The sequence below is a fragment of the Gorilla gorilla genome, chromosome 2 (genome assembly GCF_029281585.2).
Source record: "Gorilla gorilla gorilla isolate KB3781 chromosome 2, NHGRI_mGorGor1-v2.1_pri, whole genome shotgun sequence".
In the NCBI taxonomy this organism is placed as follows: domain Eukaryota; kingdom Metazoa; phylum Chordata; class Mammalia; order Primates; family Hominidae; genus Gorilla; species Gorilla gorilla.
In genome coordinates this window covers 50,202,916-50,215,348 of record NC_086017.1, presented here as the reverse complement: position 1 = coordinate 50,215,348, position 12,433 = coordinate 50,202,916, and the positions used below count along the sequence as shown (strand labels likewise).

General features: G+C 40.8%; 1 protein-coding gene and 1 long non-coding RNA gene across 2 annotated transcripts in view; one reads left to right on the top strand and one right to left on the bottom strand.

The window, feature by feature from the left end:
• Positions 1-621: 621 nt before the first annotated feature.
• EIF1B (eukaryotic translation initiation factor 1B) lies at positions 622-3,484 on the bottom strand. The gene is made up of 4 exons (XM_004033907.5): positions 3,055-3,484; positions 1,968-2,131; positions 1,453-1,554; positions 622-1,058 (listed from the first exon to the last, which is right to left on the bottom strand). Exons 1-4 carry the CDS (start codon positions 3,083-3,085, stop codon positions 1,014-1,016), a joined length of 342 nt encoding a protein of 113 aa, XP_004033955.1. The 5' UTR covers positions 3,086-3,484; the 3' UTR covers positions 622-1,013.
• Positions 3,460-12,433, top strand: part of LOC115933985 (uncharacterized) — a 62,637-nt gene continuing 53,663 nt past the window's right edge. Inside the window, exons 1-2 of the long non-coding RNA XR_004069836.3 lie at positions 3,460-3,717; positions 11,334-11,493. This is a non-coding gene — a long non-coding RNA (uncharacterized lncRNA). The remainder of the gene's footprint in view (positions 3,718-11,333; positions 11,494-12,433) is intronic.

Here is a 12,433-nt window from a genome sequence, read left to right as displayed (position 1 = left end):
TTCTTACACCACTATCACCCCTGGTCATTGTCATCTGTGGCTCTGGTTCACTTTGGTGAAACACATACCAAAATCATGATGTAGTGAAAGAAATTTCCTGGCTGGAATCTCTGGGCTGACACCCTGTCACTTTCTAGCACTCTTGGGAAATTAACCTGAGGCCCAGTGTTTCCCATCTGTAAGGCAGTGATACCATCAACCTACACTTGCAGGGAAGTGCCTGTGACTAAATATGCTTTATGTCACAAGACTATTACAGTATCTGGTACTTAGGGATAGACTTATGTTGGCAACTCAGTAACAACTGATAAGAACACAGAAAAGAACTCTATGTTCTAATACTGTTAAACTTCATACTCTTTAACAACATTTAATACTACAATCTGATAAATTCTTTGACAACTTTTACTTGCTTTGCCATGACTCGTGGCTCTGGCTGAATTTCTACTCCTGCTTCTATTCTTAAATCAGTAGATGAAAAACACAAGCTACAAATAACAAAGGTTCTCTAACACTGGATATAAGAAAGGTTCTCCTCTAAGCACTGGGTGTAACAGCTGAAGCTAATCAGAAGGAATATATGCAGAATGAGAACTCCAATTAAGAAAGACAAAACGTGTATTTTACTTGCTTAGATTTGGGAGCATAATTGCTCACAAAGATTCATAGATTTTTTTTTTATTGTTAAGCTGCAACGTACATGGTTTAATACAACAACAAAAAAACATTTAATCAAGTGAAACGTAAAAAACTGAACCATAAACACTCAAAACATTTTCCATTGGAAACATGTAAAGACAATATGAGGTTTTGTTACCATCTTACTGCAATTTTCTTATGTGTTACTAGTCTACATACCCCATGTTTTCTGTAATCATGCAGATGTGAATGGAAGTTTGAATGATTAAATAAATGAAAAGTCCGTTTACTGCAGGGAATCATTTCACAAGGCAGCCAAACCGGGTTTAGAGAACAAAACTATTCAAGAAATTCTCCACGTATTTAGGTTCATTTTAGAATCCATGAACCTTAAGCTGTTCCTCCTTGACAATGCCAACCTGTAAAATAAAATCTAATTTAGCAAAATAACTGAGAAATATAAAAATTCATTAAGAAAACATGGAAGAGTAATTAAAAAGAATCACTATCAACAGCTTACTGCAACACTGTTGTCTGTGGCATGCACTGCTGATAGCCAACAATTCAACACGTATTTGAATACTTTACATGCCAAGAAAGATCCTGTGTGTATATACAGAAATGATCAGAATACTCTAATGACAAAATAAACCAGATAAAGGTCTTTGCTTTCCAAATAACTACCATGTCTTTATTTCACCTAATTTCCTTCATTCGTATGATTTTTTACTTAGTAGAAAACAAATCATGTTGCCTTTAAATACAATTTTAAAAGCAATCTCAAGGTTACACATAAAGCACCCAATCACTCACCTCCAAGAGAAACTGGCAGATGTTTTTTCTTTGGTCACCTTGAAGCTGAATAACCTCTCCGTATTCAGGATGTTCAATCACAGTACCATTACAGGCAAATTTCTGGAAAAGTGCATAAATATACAATAAAATTTAGTCAACTACTATGAGGTTTTATTTCACCGTATGAACAGAATTAACCATTTCAGTAAGCTAGATCATATTTACAGAAACAGATTTTGTCTCCTATAATCCACAATCCTTTCAAATTAATTTGTAAACCAGGAAATGATTTTATGTGTAACATCAAGAACTAAATATTTCACATTTAAATTTATTTAAAAGCAACGCGAATCTTCTTTTAAAATGAGAGACCACACTGGGAGAATAACTAAATATTTACATGTTAATTACAAAAATGAGAACAACTTTCTTGGTCTAGTCATTTTCATCCACGCCGATATAAAGGTGTGAATCATAATCCAGTTCAGAGGTGTGCATCAGTAACTCTAATCCTTTCTTCCTAATCCCTTTACCTTTTTGAAAGCTTTCACAAGTTTCTTTTTGTCATAATCATCTGCAATGCCCTGAACAGTAGTCAGTGTCTTTCTGCCGTTCCGTTGCTGGATTCTTATATGAATGTAATCCTCAGTCCCTGCCGGGAGTAAGTCGTCACCCTTAGTTGCATCAGCAAAGGGGTCTGCGAATGGATTTAAAAAAAAAAAAAATCCAAAGTAGAAAAATATTTTTTAAGAAGTACTTTCCAGAAATACATTATACTACCAATCCAGACAGTCATCAATGAAGGTTCTAGTGCCTTTGCTGTTTTTGCCGGTAGGATGGAGATGCGGGTGGAGTATTAATAAAACCCCCAAGATACTCTCACAAAAAGAGAAACATTTGAACAGCTATATCCATTGTAGAAAAACGCTGTTATAGATAGATAATGTTATCGTTGAATATGGTCCTCTAATGAGAAAAAGGAGATTTAGAAAACCTTAATATTGTAGCCGCTATAAAAATGTGCGTCATCTCGATTACATTCTGATGAAAACATAAACATTCGAATACGCCCACCTTAATCATTTAACCGTAACTGTGCCTTGCCAAAAAAAAAAGTAGATTACATATATATCAAGAGGCGTAATTTTACAAATTGCTACGCAAGCAGAGAAGACTGAACCACCGGCCAGTGACAGATCAGAGGCCTGCATCCGCATCTTTCCCTAAGTGCCCCCAGGAGCTGCCAGAGAACGGGCGCCGATGCCTGATTCCCCTGGCCCGGCATACCCTTTGCAAGTAGCAGGGCCGATCTAGGCGTCCACGAAATAGGGTCGCCAAGGTTTCAGGGGGCAGAAGCGGAGGCGAGAGCCGGGTCAAAGACGGGGCAGGGGGTGGCGCAGGGCCCGCGGCCGGGGCTCCGAGAGGAGGGCTCGGAGTCCGGCGCTGTCCTCGGGGAAGGGGTCGCCAGGGGCCCCGTCGCCATTTTCTGGGCGCCGAGACAAAGCCCCACTAGGGGTGCGGGAAGGGCAGAAAGGGGGCCCCTAGGGGCGGTAGCCAGGCGGGCAAAAGGCCGAGATGCGCGCGGGGCAAGGGAGGGAGGCGGCGGCGACGGGATCTTACCGAAAGATTGGAGGTTCTGGATAGTGGACATGCGATACTAGTGTGAGGCCGGTGAGGGGATAAAATTCCTGCGGGGCCCGCCCGGATCACCTTGTCAGGAGGCTGTAGTGGCAAGAAAACGGAAATAAATAAGAAAACGCTTCGCCCTGGGGTTCGGATTAGGCTGGAGTGGCGGCGGCGGAAGCCGGGAGGAGGCAGGAAGAGGCGAAGGAGGAGGCGGAGGAAGAGGCGGCGGCGACGGATGCGAGGGCGCGAGAGAAGAGGCGGCGCTGCGGCTTCTCGCACAAAATGGCCGATGGAGACTATTTAGCCGCGCCCGCGGCCCCTCCCACGTGACCCTCTCGCGCCGAGCATCCTGGGACTTGTAGTTTTCTGGAGGCAGCAGAGCCCGGAAAGCCTGAGGCCGGGGGCGGCCGAGACCGCAATTCCCGTCACGGAGTGCGCCCTCTAGCGCGGGGCGGAAGACCCGCGAAGTGTTCAAGCGGCCGCAGAGCGGCCCAGAGTTCGCAGGTCTGGGGCTCTTCCCAGAGAGCTCGTAGGGGAAGACAGTCAAGGGACTCAAGCGTCTCTCTTGACTCCCCTTCTCTCGCTGTGCAGTGGCGGCGCCGAGGGGTCGACGCTCAGGGCTAATCTCTATGAGTCACCCTCGAGGCCCCGGGTAATGTAAGTAAAATCGGGGTGCAGGAACAAAACAAGTCCCCTTGCTCCGGCTTTCAACTCATTGGCCCCCCCTCAGCAGCTACCTGCATTGAAATTCCAACCCCAGTTGCAGGAGCGGTGTTAGTCTCAACCAATGCTGGAGATGGGAGCCTCTCTTTCCAGGATTGGACGGACCTCCGATTCCCTAGCACGGTGGATCTCAGACTCAAGCGTGTGTCTCTGGAGGGCTTGAGAAAACACTGATAGACCTCAGAGTTTCTGTTTCAGGAAGTCTAGGGTGTGACCTGAAAATCTGCAATTCTCATAAGCTCCTTGGTGACGCTGATCCTGCCTGCTGGTCTGGGATCAGGCTTGAGAATCACTGCCCAGCTTCATCCTGGGCCTGGCATCGAGTGGGGGCCAGGTATGTGTGAACAGAAGATACCAGAAAATCAGCTTGTCAGCTCATTTTGTGTGCCTCAGAAGGCCCAACACAGAATTCAGGAAAGATGCCAGGTATAAGCTGAAGGTGAGCTCAGCAAATAGGTTAATTGATGGAGTCATGTACCAGACCGTAATATCTTCCTATCAGGTCACGCACAGAAAAATAAACCCGAGACTTTGGGAATTGGCTCACTCAGGCAGGTGTGTTCAATTGTCAAACATGGGTGGCTTTCTGGAAGCAAAGAGATAGACTAAAATTTAGGGATTCTTAACTTTTTTGGATGTGCCATGGCAATCCTGTGAAGCTGCTGAATCCCTTCTCAGAATAATGAGAAGTTAAGTTTTAAGTTCACAAAGTACATAGGATTACAAAGGAAACCAATTATATTGAAATTTAAAAAATACATTAATAACATGTATTTCTTTATTAATACACTAATAAGATCTAGCAAGATTAGGTCTAATACTATAATTTCAAAAAGCTGATAAATGTAAGAGAGATTTTGTGATGTCTGTAACATCAGAAATTTAATATGAAAGTATGTGTGACTTCTATTGGTGCGAAGTGACAGGTCCTTCTAACACTATGATGTTGCCTTTATTCATAATGGAAAGAAATGGTAAATTTTGCTTAGAGGTTAATGAAAATGCAGATATAATCTTTCCCCATCCAATTTTAGGGATCTCCACGCTTGCAGTTTTATCCATGAGCCAAGGATCTGCAGACCCCAGGTTAAGAATACCTGGATTTGACAGTCTTTTGTAATTAACAATGATGATAAGTGCCATTTATTTAGTACTTACTGTTTGCCTGTTACAAAGCTTATATATAACATTATTAATCTTCATAGCTATTTTATAAGGTAAGCATTACTCTATGCACCAGGTGTGGAAATGAAGGCTTTTGTAGGTTAATGCCTGAAAAAAAAATCAAATTCTTAACTCTCAGAAATCTAACCACATTTGTGGTCTTCCAGCTCTGATTCAAATGGAAAACACTCTTCCTATCCCAAATTGAGGTGTAAAGTTTAGAGCTGGCTCCAAAACAAGGAGCATCAAAATATCTAAATAAGTGTGCTTGAAAGTAATTTTATTAGTTCAATTTTGTGCCCTATGTTAATACTCTAACACTCTAATTTCTAAATAATTTTTAATCTAGATAATGCATCTCTGTTTGTTTCCTTTCTTTCTTAGTAGATGTACATGAGTATTTTATATTACTTTATTTCTCAGAAGAAGCCGAAGGTGATCCAGTGAAGCAAAAACTACAAACATAGAGAAATTAAAAGAAAAATTCCAGAAATCTTAGGGTTTCATGGTCATTACTCCTGTCAGGAGAACTCACTTTTCTTAGATTTAGTGTTTGCATCAGAAACCTTCAGGAGTGAGAAAAAAAAGAAAGAAAGAAAGAAAAAAGAAACCCCCAGGAGCTCAGAAATCTTTAATCAAAGCCAATATGAATACAGATCAGATACAGTTGTGGTTCTTAAGGCTCTTCTAACTCTCATGATTCATAGTCTTTGTGTTTAGACCTGCAGTGTCCAGTACAGAAACCACTGGCCACATGTGGCCATTGAGTACTTGCAGTATAGCTGATTTAAATTGGGATGTGATGTAAGTAGAAGATATACAGTAGGCTTCCAAAGACTTAAATTGTCTTAATTTCACCTATTTCGTTTTACCTTTTTAATGTAGCTACTAAAGACTTAAAATTACATGTGGCTCATGCTCTATTTCTACTAGATAGCACTAGTTTAGAGTGAAAGAATTTGGCCTGTGTGTAAAGTTATCATAAAAAGAATAAACTGAAGCATTTAAAATCTAGCATTTTTAGTTCTAAATGGTACCAGCCTAGGTTAAGGTAATTATTTCTTGTCTTAATTCAGAAAAGCATTTTAGATCACTCACAGAGAACAGTTGTGCTGAGTAAAGGAATTATGGAAGATAATAATTGAAAAGCACCTAAAGCTGAAGGTAGAACCGCAAGTCTGGTTCTAACTTTCTGATAGTTAAGACAAAGAAGAAATCAGCTAGAAAATCTTGTCTACAGGATGACAACATACCAGTCGTGCAGGAGGAATAGCTTTGCCAGGCCCTGAGCCACAGGAGGTATTATTCTTGGGCCCTCATAAAGGGAACACTGTGATGTAGTGGAAGCATCCCTAGCAGTTTGCCCACAATGAAGGCAATGGTGGGTTTTTTTGCAGCTGTTTCTTATATCTGCTGGTCATGAGGATGTGTTATCTGGTTGGAAACTTGGGTCCTCATCCATCCTTAGGCTGCCTACCGTGGTGGATGTGATAATGCACCATTCAGATTTCCTGTGTCAGTGGGCATAACTGATCAACAGCCCCAGCTGCTATGCTCTGAATTCAGCATTGCATCCCGTTGAGGCCACACTTCCCATCAGCCATTCCTAGCCAAAGACTGAGCACAACAAAGATGCTACAACAGGCCTGTTCTTGGGAGATGTGGAACTTCTCTGACAGGCAGCTCTGGCTCAAGGACTCTCCATTGGCCTGGCTGAACTTTCTTAGATTTGTGCTGAAGTCTAAGATTCTTCTAATTCAACCTTTCTTCCTTCTGTCCTTCACAGGCATTTCCCCCAATAAATTTCTTGCACATCGAATCCCATCTTGATGTCTGCTCCTCAAAGAACCCAAACTGATAAACCTGACTCCAGACTGGTTGGTAGACGATAAGTAGAAGGAAAATTCCAGTTTAAATAACTCTGGTTATTACTACAAAGCTTTTCCTCCAAACTGTAAAATCTCCTGAACTGTGCTGGATTTCATGAGGCTAAGAGAACTTCCACATAGCCTGCATGAAGGCTTAAGGCCCTCTATGTAAAAGCAGGCCAGGCAGCCTTTTCTTCTGCTGAGTGTGTACCCTAAAACAAGCCCTTTGTATCTTGCATATCTAATCATAAGAAAATGTGAACATATTGAAGGGCAAAAAGAATGTTTGCCTAGTACTTTGAGCAGATATCCAAATCTCGCTATGGACAGCTTCTGCCCTCCCACAATTGGGAAGACCCCAGGGTCTCTTTACTGAATTAGTGAAATGGGAAATCACTATTCCCAAGTGATGAGTCAAGGTGACTGGTATTTCCAGGAGACAAGGTACAAAGAGAAACCCCAAAGAATGAATGTCCTTTGAGGATCATAACTAGTATTTCTCACATCTCAACTTTAAATGAGAGTTAAGTAGCTGAGAGTTTAAAATTACGTTTCCTGGCCACAATTGTGTTGTCAAGTGGTTAATAATGTGCATGGTATGAATAAAACAATTTAGTTGCTATCTCTGTGTCTAAAATACATGATTATTGAGTCAATGTTTCTGTAGAATGGATCGGAAGATCCACAGAAGAGAAAGTCATACCCTAGGGCTGTTTCCTAATATCATATGCTTTGTACTCTCCCACTTTCCTGGGAAAAGAGTAAGGAAGGTGGGTGAATGGGATCTGTATTTGTAGGCTCTTAGTTAAAAACGTTAATAGTGATGATGATTAACATGCTGACAATTAGCACATTATACGTGGAGTATCCACCGAGTATAATATTGAACAGAAACAAAAATTATGCACATGTTAAAGAGTCAATAGTTTTTCTTATTTTAAGAGAGCTTTTGAATCTAAAAGGAGAGTTAAACCAAGCCAACATGTAATTTATAAAACATATCAGAATAAGAAAATTTCAACGCCTGCGAGGTTGAAGACTAAATGGAGCTAACTCAATAAGTACGAGGAAATTTCCCTGACATAGTAACTCCCCACTGGTGATCTTAATTAGGAGGGAATGTGGATACATGGCCATGCCACATAACTTCTAGTCTCAAGGAAGGGACAGTATTGCATTCAAGTTTCTTCCCTTTCATTCTACCCTCCTGCTGTCAAGAACTGTGAAGGGTCTGAGATTTTTATCCTACCTGCAGGGTAACAGGTTAGCTTGCCACAGTTTCATGGGTACTGAAACTGAGACTCTTGCGTTAGAGATAGGCCTTTATTACTCATGGCAAAAGCAGTAGCCAGAGCTTAGTGTTAATGCTGGTTTCCTATGCCCACAAATCTAAGACCCATGGATTGGACCCAAGTCCAACACAGGTGGGTCTTGATTGATGCCTACACATGCAGTGGGTTGTATTACAGGAGAGGAACACTGTGCTTGTGGAGTCTGTTGCTTTTATTGTAAGCAGTAACAAGCTTGTCTTGGGGGGCGATATTTCCTCATCCCTCAGGGCTGCTCCCTGCAAATACAACTCTGAGAAAAGGCCAAGGTAAAATGTGGTCAGGGCCTTGCATTCTTGGCAAACCAATAAGAACATGGAGGCACCCTCAGGGCCCATGGTGAATTACCTCTCCCAAAAACTGCTTACTCTCCTTTCATGATGGAGTGTTGCTAATCAGAGGGGTAAGCTCTTGGGACATTCGATTGGACATATTTACTAGAGGACAAGGCTATTGTATGTTGACAGGTCATGTACATAAATGCATCTCACTTTTTATCCCCTTTTCTCAAATACCTGGAAGTTCAATGGGGCAGACCTAACCACCTTCTTTTCTCCCTTTTATCTCCTGTGTCTTGGAGCTTTCTCATCTCTTCAGTTTCCCACCTCCCATAGAGCCAGCTGGTTCTATGAGTTAAGTTGGGGTTAGGGGAGGGATTTGGCTTCAGAGGCCTCCAATCTTTGGCTTTATGTTCCAGCCCAGGTTTCCTAACAGCTCTGCATTGGGGTTTCCGTCATAAGCTTGACCTACAATCATGGTATTTTTCTTTCCTTCACCACTGACACTTGAGAATTTATCTTCCTTGTGGACTTCTGGGGCAGTAGTGGCTTATGGTGCAATGTATGATTTGAATATACTTGGATCCAATGGCTTATTTATGCTTTGAATAGAATGTAAGGGTCTAGGCTTAAAAGTGAGATCTGGCATCATATTCCTGTCTAGCCATTAGTAGCTGTGAAAACTTTACCTCTCTAAGCCTCAGTCTTCTGTGAAAAGGACATCATAATTTATACCTCATAGGATTTTGTAATGAATGCATCAGAAAATGTATCACAAGCGCTTACTATAGTGTATGGCACAGAAGATGAAGTTTATTGTTCAAAACCTTTTCCAGGAGTTGTACAATGAGAATGCTTGGAAGTGACTGATTCTGATGTGAGTTTGGGGCAGTTGCTAGAACATTATACATTTTTCTACAGAATATATATGGTGTTTCCCTTTTCATTTCCTGTGATCCTGTACTCTTGTGAAATCTCATTACAGCCCTAGTCACTTTGGTTCATTACAATAAAATTTTTCTTGGAATGGTATCAGTCAATTTATGCAACTTGATTACACTGGAATAGTCCAGGAAAGGTGGATACAGAATAAACAACAGAAATAAAACCCCTTTGCTGCCACAAGATTTACACATATTACCCCCTTAGGAAAGGACAAGTATGTGCATGGTGGGGTGCTTGAAGCAAAAAGGCCCACCCATTGCAACTCTCTCCCTACATCCATGCTTACATATCCATCTGCTCCAGGGTAGATGCAGGATAGCGTATTTCCCCCCACAAAGGTTAAATTATGTCTGTTTTTCAGTGAGACATAACCTTGACATTGCCAGATCCATTTCTGGCAACTTATGCAACTCCCATCTAAAAATAGACATTCTTAGAATCACATCTGTTTAAATGGGAGTAATTTCAATCTTATTGAAATAAGTTTAGAAAATGTGTTTGAGTATTATTAATTGTAGAGCTTCATTGTGAATGAAATTGGGGACTTTTGGTTAGATGTTGATTGTAATCTCAGTTGACCTGGAGGTGGAACCTTCAGTCCTTCCTTGTGACCATAGAATGAATTTTAATGTTAGTATATAACAATATATCTTACCTACAGGCACATATTTCTTTAACATTAAAATAGTGGCTGCATCTTATGTCATTTACTCCATAATGCATTGCCAGCGTAGAACTGAAACATTAAAAAGAAGGTCACTTTAAAAAGAGGTCTTACCCCACAGTTTTTCTGCTCAGTGTAAAAGCTGATTAAGCTTCTTGGGAGAGTACAGGAGGAGGTAAATTCCTCAAGGAGAGGGGGTAGATTGTTTTCATCATTGTAACTAGGGCCCAAAAATGCCTGTTCATAGGATGTGTTTAGTACATATATTTTGTACCACTTTACATACAGTATTAGAACTTGACAAACATGTACATCTACTTCTTTTCTCCCAGCCTTTTGTGTTGTTATACATTTTACTTTTGTACTACATCATTTTTATTTTGTTTAAAATTGTTAATTATCTTTTTAAGAGGTTTAATAGGAAAAAATTTACCCAAAAAGTTACCATTTCTAGTGCTTTTCATTTTTTGTGTAGATCCATATTTTTTATCTGGTGTTATTTTCTTTCTGCTGGCAGAACTTCCTTTGTTATTTTTTGTAGTGTGGGTCTGAAGGTGATGAATTCTTAAAGTTTTTGCATGTCTGAAATATTTTTATTTAACCTTCATTTTTGAAAGACTGGTTTTGTTGGGTATAGGATTCTATGTTGACAATTGTTGTTGTTGTTTTCTAATAGAGACGGGGCTTGCTGGGTTGGTTGCCCAGGCTGCTCTCAATCTCCAGGCTCAAGTGATCCTTCCCTGTTGGACTCCCAAAGTGTTAGGATTACAGGCTTGCACTATTCATGCCTGGCCTATTTTTTTTTTTTTTTCCTCTCAGAACTTTAAAGTTGTGGCTCCACTGTCTTCTTATTTACATTGTCTGTAAACAATGAGAAATCTGCTGTCATTGTATCTTTGGTCCCTTGTATGTAAAATTTTTTTTTTCTCTGACTGCTTTTAAGATTTTTGCCTTTATCACTAGTTTTGAACAATTTGAGCAATTTGATTATTATGTGCCTTGGTGTAGAGATTTTATGTTTCCTGTGTTTAAGGGTCATTAAGCTTCTAGGATCTCAGTTATAATTTTCATCAAATTTAAAAAATTTTTCTCCATTATTCCTTAGAATTTTTCTGTCCCACTCTTCTCTCCTCTACTTTGGAAACTCCAGTTGCACATATTTAAGGCTAATTAAAGTTGTTCATAGTTCACTGATACTCTTATTTTTTTTCTTTTTTCTCTCTCTATATGATGGCTTTATAATATAAAAACTTGGCTAGGCTGAACTACATTTCACAGACTTTCCTTTCTTGTGTATTTACAGATTGGGTGGATCACAAGAACTAATCTTTCATGATTTGGAAACTGGAAGGAAAGAAGCACTTTTGTAGCTGACTCACCTCAATGGCATGACCAGTGTCTGAGCCTACAACTGCGCTACCTTCTCTGGATTTTTCTTCACCTTTTCCATACTCATGAGCCAGGTATGTGTTTTTAGTTCCATAAAAAAGAGCCCTGGCCAGGCGTGGTGGCTCACACCTGTAATCTCAGCACTTTGGGAGGCTGTGGCAGGCAGACCACTTGAGCTCAGGAGTTTGATACCAGGATGGGCAACGTGGTGAAACCCCGATCTATAAAAAATACAAAAAATTAGCCAGGCATGGTGGCATGAGCCAGTATTCCCAGCTACTCAGGAGGCTGAGGTGGGAGGATGTCTTGAGTCTGGGAGGTGGAGGTTGCACTGAGCCGAGATAAGTGCCACTGTGCTCTAGCCTGGTTGACAGAACCAGAGCCTGTCTCAAAAAAAAAAAGAAAAAAAAAATTACCGTTCCAGTAAGGTCAGAGGCAACAAGAAAAGACATGGATTTCAGTCTATCCTCATGGAGTACTAGCTCACGATTACAGGGTTTCAGCTTGCTTGTGATAGTCTTTTCCTGACATTCCCTTACTGACTGCTTTCCCTATGGACTCTATATCAGATGCAGAGACACAGCCTTACAGAAGCTGCTTAACCAACTCTAATAACCACATAAGCCAATTCCCTGTAACAAGTTTCTTTATATATGTATGTATGTGTTCGACTAGAGAAGCAGGACCAGTGTGAGATATACAGAGGTACTATTCCCAGACTGTGTGCATATTGCATACTGATTCCCCTTCGTCTTTTAGGTGTTTATTTCCTAGGCTTCACGGTTTCCTTACATTCATTCCTTACATTAGTATTCTGCTGAATACATGGGGAGGACTAAAGAACTTTCCAGCGTTCCCTCTCTGTGAAGCCCTCTCCTCTCTAATATTCTGTTTGCAAACTCTAGCTGCCCTAATATTTTTGCACTCCACTTTTTCTACTTATGGAGTCTGCTGGGGGTCTGCCTGTGTTCCCTCTCTGCTGTGACTAGAACGTGTTCCCTAAAGTTTGTGTGT